Below are 7,428 nucleotides of genomic sequence, written 5' to 3'. Positions count from 1 at the left end.
CTGAAGCTTGTCTGTGGGTTCTTCCTTTGAGGAATGGAAGCAGGTCAAATTCGGGGTTATTTAGTAGGCCTAGGATTTACATTTTCAGGGAAGAGATTTCCATAAAGTGACCCCCCATTGATGTCCTGTGCAGCAGCCAACTTTGGGGTTAGGAAGCTCATATTATCAGGGTTAATAGAGGAGATATAGAGCTACGAGATTTCCATAAAGTGACCCTCCATATACCTAAACCCATTATCCTAAATGTGCCCTAACAAACTTCCAGACACAAAGTGTTTAATAAAAAAGAATATATTTATTGATCAATCCTCATTATCCAAGACACCAAAAAATTATGAAAGTGCATTTATTAAACAAACACCATTATCTCAAACCCCCAACAAACCCCATTATCATATTGCCAAAAATAATGAAATTGTATTTATTCATCAAACCCCATCAGTAACCTATAGTAACCTAATAAATGAATATAGATAGAGATGAATAATCTGTCTTTCCTTAGGAACCCAATCATATTTTCCTTGCATTTTTGTCTCATAACAGCTCAGCGATCCTCATAGCAAGCACCATGATACATCATTGACCAACTTTATTTTGGCCTCTGTCAGGGTTGTCTTGATCTCTCATCATCGCTGCTATGCGCTTCATGCACTTCCTAAACAGATGGGTTCCCAGGATAGGAAGTAGTCCATATATTACAGTAAAACAGTGTGCGTTTGTATACAACGTAGCGCGTAAATTATAGTCCATGGTTGGACTATGGAAGCTTATCATCTTCAAAGTTGAGTACTTCTCCCGCAATCTTCAGTCCTTCTGAGGAAAAAGAAAGAAAGAAGAAAGTCCAACGTTACAACCTGATATCAGAACATCCACTTGAAGATTTATGATTATGCACCTAATAAAATCAATCAATGTCTGGTATATACTAGAGCTTGCTGATGCTGTCTGCCTCTGCCTCCCGGACCTCGTTCACATCGCTGACAATGAGGGTGTTTTTGCTCTGCAATAAAACATAAATGAACATTAATATGCAATCATAGAAAGCATAAACCTAAAAAACATAAACAACATCAAAACACTGTTGGTATTTTTATAAAACAGTGCGTAAAATATAGCCCTTGGCTGGACTATAGAAGGTCGTTATCTTCGAAGTCGAGTACTTCTCCGGCAATATTTAGTCCTTCTGAGGAAAAAGAAAGAAGAAAGTCCAACATTATAACCTGATATCAGGACATTCACTGGAAGATTTGTGATTATCCACTAAATGAAATCAATCAATGTTTGGTATAGTTACCGGCTAGATCTTGTTGGTGCTGTCTGCCTCTGCCCATGGGACCTTGTTGAGAGCGCTGGCAATGAGGGAGTCTTTTCTCTGCAATAAAACATAAATGAACATTAATATGCAATGATAGAAAGCATCCACTAATTAGCAAAAAAAAAAAAAAGATATTATTTGGACAGTCAATTCAGTCTTTTATAACCTGATATCAGAACATTCAGTGGAAAATTTGTGATTATAAATAAAATAAATCAATGTGTGGTTTAGTTACCTGCTAGAGCTTGCTGGTGCTGTCTGACTTTTCCCACAGGACCTTGTTGACATCGCTGGCACTGAGGGAGTTGGTGCTCTGCAATAAAACATAAATGAACGTTAATATACAATCATGGAAAGCATTCACTCATTAGCAAACACAATGATATTATTTGGACAGTCTATTCACCTTGAAGTCCAGCCAGTATCATCCTCGTCACTGATTGTGTCCTGGGAAGTGATGTCCTCGTCTTCGTTGCTGTTCTCATCCTTTGAAGTAGAGTCTTCATCCTGGCTTGCCTGACGATCTTCAGAATCCCGATTTCTTTATAGGAAACATATAAAACACAAAGGGCTTAGCAATCAATATTGCAAAGCAAGAATTGTTTTTACTCCCACAATCAAGTACCTTGAGGTGTTCTGGGAAGTGATGTCCTCGTCTTGCTCACTGTGATCATCCTGGCTTTCTCGATGTTCTTCTGGATCCAGATGTCTGCATAGGAAACAGATAAAATGCAAATTACTTAGTAATCAAGGTTGCAGAGCAATAATTGTTTTTACTTCAACAATCAAGTACCTTGAGGTGCTGGCTTGTGGCTCATCACTCGTCACTTGCCCTGCTTGTATTACTAGTTGGTAGCCATGGCAAATATCCGTTAGCGTCTTCTCCCTATAGCTTCGTTCGGCCGTGAGGTTGGTATGTGCCAGATATTTTGAAAACATATTCTTTTCGGAGTCTGAATAATGAGGAATGGTCCAAGTTTCACAAACCCTCCTGACAAGCTGGCTAGAGATGTTGGGAAGTTTGAATCTAGGATTAAAAAGAAAATGGTAAACACATAAGATATTACACTATATTTACACTTTGAAAATGATAAGTGATTTTTTTTTAATCTTACTTCTTGTGGTACCGCATGATGTCATTGGAAACGTTATAAATCTCTTTTCCAGAGGTCGATATGAAGAATGTATCCTTTGGAGAGTCTTTCTGTAGCAACTTTGGTCTAGCTTTTTCAAAGTAGACTTTAAACCACTGTGGGGGGGGGGGGGGGGTTTATAAAAAAAAGGCATGAGAAATTATTAAAATGCCTTATTTCAATATTATGTTAACCTATAACCTTAGAGAAAGCTTACCATTTCTTCCTCCTTGTTTAGTACAAAAGTAGCCACTTGTTGTGAAGCTGTCTTGTGTAACTTAACACCGACTATAGCAAGATCTTCCCCATTATATGTGTGGGAGATTCGTTCTTTCCACTCAGAAACCTAAGAGCCAAGAGTTAGAAAAGTTTAATGGACACAAAAGCAAACCAACAATAAGAATAAAGAAAGAGGATGAAAAAGTTACTCACGGTCATATTTTGCACTACCCCTGGTCGTTGTAGATGTTTCAATATAAGCAGGGCCTCCAAATAATAAAGAATTTCTAGATATGTTTCTCGATCAGTGTTTCTACCTTGGACATCCTTGAAACACTGTGAGAATGATGGTTTTGCCACATCTAGAAGCCTGCGACATTCCTGGGGTGTCTTTGAAGTGGTTGTCAATGCCTGGTACCTAAAAATAAGATACATATGATATTACTATATAAAATAAGCATATATTACTGTATGTATATATGTACAGAGAGAGAGAGAGAATAGCTCACCGTTTGCTGACAACCTCTCTAGAAATGCCCTTTGACAACCTCTTTTGTATGTCATCGGTCACCTTGTGAAAGAATTCGCAGGACTTATACAAATTTGGATGTTTGGTAAAGAGGTTGGTGGATCTTAGCTGATAGGTCATAAACCTCCGGACATGTTTCAGGTAGTTGAAGATGGTCTGGTTTGCAAGATTCAAATCCCTCAGCTTGGTAAAGAAGGCGTTGGCCTTTTCCACATCCTTCACGAACTGTAGGTTTACGGTCTTTGGGTTCATGTAAAAAAGGAACCTTGCAACATCTTCAACCTCCTGTTTATAATTATTGACCTTCAAAGTGTCCTTCAGATAGGAGGCAAAGCCCTTCAGCATTGGGTTGTCTAATGAATGACGTTGGTACAACCCTTCAGCCATCATCTTCTTTCTTGTATTCACTGTCCATTTTGTCTGTAGGATTCTATAATTCAGAAGGAAAATGCAATAGTTAGACTAAAGACATTTTACCAATACTGAGAAGACATAGGCTGTCGCAAAACACTGACCTCTGTGTCTCACTATCGAGGTTATCAATTTCCTCAATTTCTTCATCTTGTCTTCTTTCTTGTCCTTCCTCGTGGTCTTCTTCTGGAATGCTGTCTCTCTCTTCTATATCTTGGTCCTCGGTCTCGGCTGGCACATCCTCAATTTCTTCTTCAGGCTCCACATTGCCATGTGCGACCTCCAAATCTTCTTGAGGTTGGAATGTGTCCTCGTCGTCTTCCGTGTGAAGTGGCTGTACTTGAGAGGCCACTGCTTGCAATGTGGAGGTGGCAGCAGACACAGAGGTAGGTGTTATCTCTTGTCTGACATTCCTATAATATATAAAATATAAAATATGAATTTGGGTACTGGGATGGACTCACACATGAGACGATAGGCAATGAGGTAGCACATACCTGTTTGAAGCCGGCTTGTCTGATATTATAAAGCCTCTGTCCTCTAGAAAAGGTACAACTTTTTCCAGAGATCCTAGAGACATGATCTCATCGTAAGAAATGGTAGTGCCCTTCGATGCTATATTGACCAGGGTCTTCTTGGCCGATTCTAATGCCGCTTTCCTGGCTTCATCTGTGCTCAGTCTCATACACTTTCTTTTCAGATGTGTTGAGAGAATCTTGTGTGGTCTATAGCAGACAGGGCATGTCTGTGGAGTTCTGTTTTTGCTGTTTAAAGACAAAAAAAATAGTTTATTTTTATTAATTTTTTATTTTTTTTGCACATTAATTCCTGTGGAACCCCTGCCCCAGGACCTTAGAAAAAAAATAGCCCTCACAATAGGAATCAAAACATAAATCACAAAAAGATCTATAAATGGTTTAGAGAGCAGCTTTTACAGCAAGTTATTTAACAATGTGTGTATGTCTTAGATAAAGATCAATGTGTAAATATTCTAATTGGACAACTTGATTAAAGGGGCATGTTTTAAACTTAGCAACTTGGTTCCATATTGGGGGTGAGGGGAGAATGAGGTCAGCAGATAAAGCCCCAGAAGACCATTCAGATTATGAGTGATTTTATTCACTGAAGGAATAAAGTTTACTTAATTTTTTTATATATTAATTTCTATTTTATTATGATTTAATTGCAATAAACTAAAGTTTTGGTGACCCACAAGATAAATTCTGTTTTTGTTTTCACTGATGGAATAAGGTTGGTATTTTTGGCCCACCACTGCAATAGGGAGGGGTAGGTGTGAACAGAAACCGCTCCCTGAATAAGTGTGAAATTTTGCCACCTTTAAGATATGATAATTCCTAGTTTTTTGTTAGAAGGTGTCATGCTAGAATAATACAACTTCATGATAATAACATGAGCATTGCCACATGCAAAAACACCAGTACTATTAAGATGTAAATTATATATCCCATACTGTGAAATGGAAAAAACTCCTTCCTCCACAAACTGAACTGACAGGAGCTTATATACACATAGTTTAATCAAAGTCCCTTTTAGAGACCCTCGGGATATTTATATAATTGTAGCAATGGTCTATTGAGACCTGAAATCCATATAGGGGTCCCTAACAAATGTTAAAATTTTTGTCTTTATTATTTAATGGACAAAACACACTATAAAGAAAAAACAATTCACTTTAAAATTATCAGTGTAACAGTGTACACGCGGGGTTGTGTGATTACAATTGCAAGGTGAGATAACATACACAGTATATTTGATGGGATCCCTTGATAGGGTATATCTCCTCCCCCCTAAAGGTATGGGATGGTATTACCACTGGCAGTTACTAGTTCAAAATACTGACAGTGGATCAACTACAGGGGCACTGCAGTGTACAGCGTAAGGGAATTGTTACTAGCATGCGGCGGCAATCAGCCGAGTAGATAAGGAGAGTGTGACAGCATAGGAATTTGACCACAGTGAAATTGATGCCTCTATGACACAGCAATAGAGGAAGGAGCGCAGTTTGAAATCAGTGCAAGAAAGGAGTCAAACAGTGGCTAGGGAGACTGGTGACATTGTGTTAGCCCTGCGGCTGAGAGAAACAGCCACCCAATATAGGGGACCAGCAATTATGCTAGCTGCTTGGTAACCCTGATCTAGGGACCAGATAGCAGTGAACATTGGCAGGAGAGACATACTCACCAGTGCCCCTGCAGTTGATCCACTGTCAGTATTTTGAACTAGTAACTGCCAGTGGTAATACCATCCCATACATTTAGGGGGGGGGGATATACCCTATCAAGGGATCCCATCAAATATACTGTGTATGTTATCTCACCTTGCAATTGTAATCACACAACCCCGCGTGTACACTGTTACACTGATAATTTTAAAGTGAATTGTTTTTTCTTTATAGTGTGTTTTGTCCATTAAATAATAAAGACAAAAATTTTAACATTTGTTAGGGACCCCTATAGGGATTTCAGGTCTCAATAGACCATTGCTACAATTATATACACATAGAGCTCAGAATATGCCGCCCCAACACTCTGCCAGGAGCTTAGATCCCCACGGTGCTCACAAGTTTAATAAAAGTAAAAAATGATAAAGATAAAATGAAATAATAATCAAGATCCAAATAAAAGAAAGTACATATAAAAGTATGTAAAAACACTCTGGGCTCATGCCCAGGAATGTAAGGGCGCCGTGCCTGTGCTGCGGACCGCAAATAGCTAGCTTGGCTCAGTTGACCAAAAAGTTTGCCCACCACTGGTATAGATCATCAAACAAAACATTAGCCCTCAAAATTTGAATCAAAGCAAAAACACATATTTTACATACAACTTTAGTCTATTTTAAAATGCATACTAATAACAAATACATGTACTTACGTTTTGGATACAGACTCCATGATTATTCCTTGAATATCCTAAAGATTTCCCCTTTTGGAAACGAAACAATAAACTGCAGAAATAGTTGTCAATAGACAAAATGTAAGAATATAAAAAATCAAAATCTATAAATGAAGTAAATCACAAAAAGAAAATAGCAAAAGTTGGAAAATTATCCAAAAAGCATAGACAGGTTTAGAGAGCTCCCTTTTCAGCAAGTTCAAAAAACTGTCTGGGAGCACCCTGGACACACAGTCTATATAACAATGGGTGAGTCTTAGATAAATATCAGTGTGGAAAGATTCTAATTGGACAACTTGATTAAAGGGGCATGGTTTTAAACGTAACCTGATTCCATATTGTGGGTGATGGAAGAATGAGGTCAGCAGATAAAGCATCAGAAGACCATTCTGATTTTGAGCGTTTTTTTTTCACTGAAGGAATAAAGTTCACTTAATTCTTTATATATTAATTTCTATTTTATTATGATTCATTTGCTATAAACTAAAGTTTTTTGCAGTGCGGAGGCACAGCCAGAAGCACTATGGAAGCACTCTGTAGCACTCATATCCCGGATCCTGGACCCATTGAAGTGAATGGGTCCTTGATGCGGGCGGCACACGGTCGTGTGCATGAGCCCTAATAGTCCTCACTGGTACTGTTGACGCAATATTTTACGTTTTGCGACTTTTTTCTGCTCTGCACTATGCTCGCCAGTTTTCTGAAATTGGGCGTGTTTTCTTATGTAAATGAATCTCTAGACAGATTTACTATTGGGATTATTTAAAAAGTCGCAAAAAAGTCGCAATTTCACTCCAGTGAGGACCATGCTTATCTTATGAGACTTTTTAATAGAACATGCGACTTTTTCATAAAAACGTGCGACATTTTCATAAAGATGTGCGACTTTTGTAAAGCTGCTTACTGACG

General features: G+C 38.4%; 1 protein-coding gene across 1 annotated transcript; it reads right to left on the bottom strand.

Annotated features, from left to right (window-relative positions):
- Positions 1-328: 328 nt before the first annotated feature.
- On the bottom strand, positions 329-6,819 carry LOC120981696. Its single transcript, XM_040411338.1, has 14 exons — positions 6,499-6,819; positions 4,105-4,371; positions 3,712-4,020; positions 3,177-3,626; positions 2,881-3,085; positions 2,666-2,794; positions 2,431-2,564; positions 2,109-2,342; positions 1,941-2,024; positions 1,722-1,856; positions 1,551-1,628; positions 1,295-1,372; positions 927-1,183; positions 329-813 (listed from the first exon to the last, which is right to left on the bottom strand). Exons 1-13 carry the CDS (start codon positions 6,516-6,518, stop codon positions 1,141-1,143), a joined length of 2,166 nt encoding a protein of 721 aa, XP_040267272.1. The 5' UTR covers positions 6,519-6,819; the 3' UTR covers positions 329-813; positions 927-1,140.
- Positions 6,820-7,428: the final 609 nt, after the last annotated feature.

The sequence above is a fragment of the Bufo bufo genome, chromosome 11 (assembly GCF_905171765.1).
Source record: "Bufo bufo chromosome 11, aBufBuf1.1, whole genome shotgun sequence".
In the NCBI taxonomy this organism is placed as follows: Eukaryota; Metazoa; Chordata; class Amphibia; order Anura; family Bufonidae; genus Bufo; species Bufo bufo.
The sequence above is the reverse complement of the archived record's forward strand: the minus strand, read 5'-3'. Positions and strand labels throughout refer to the sequence as shown.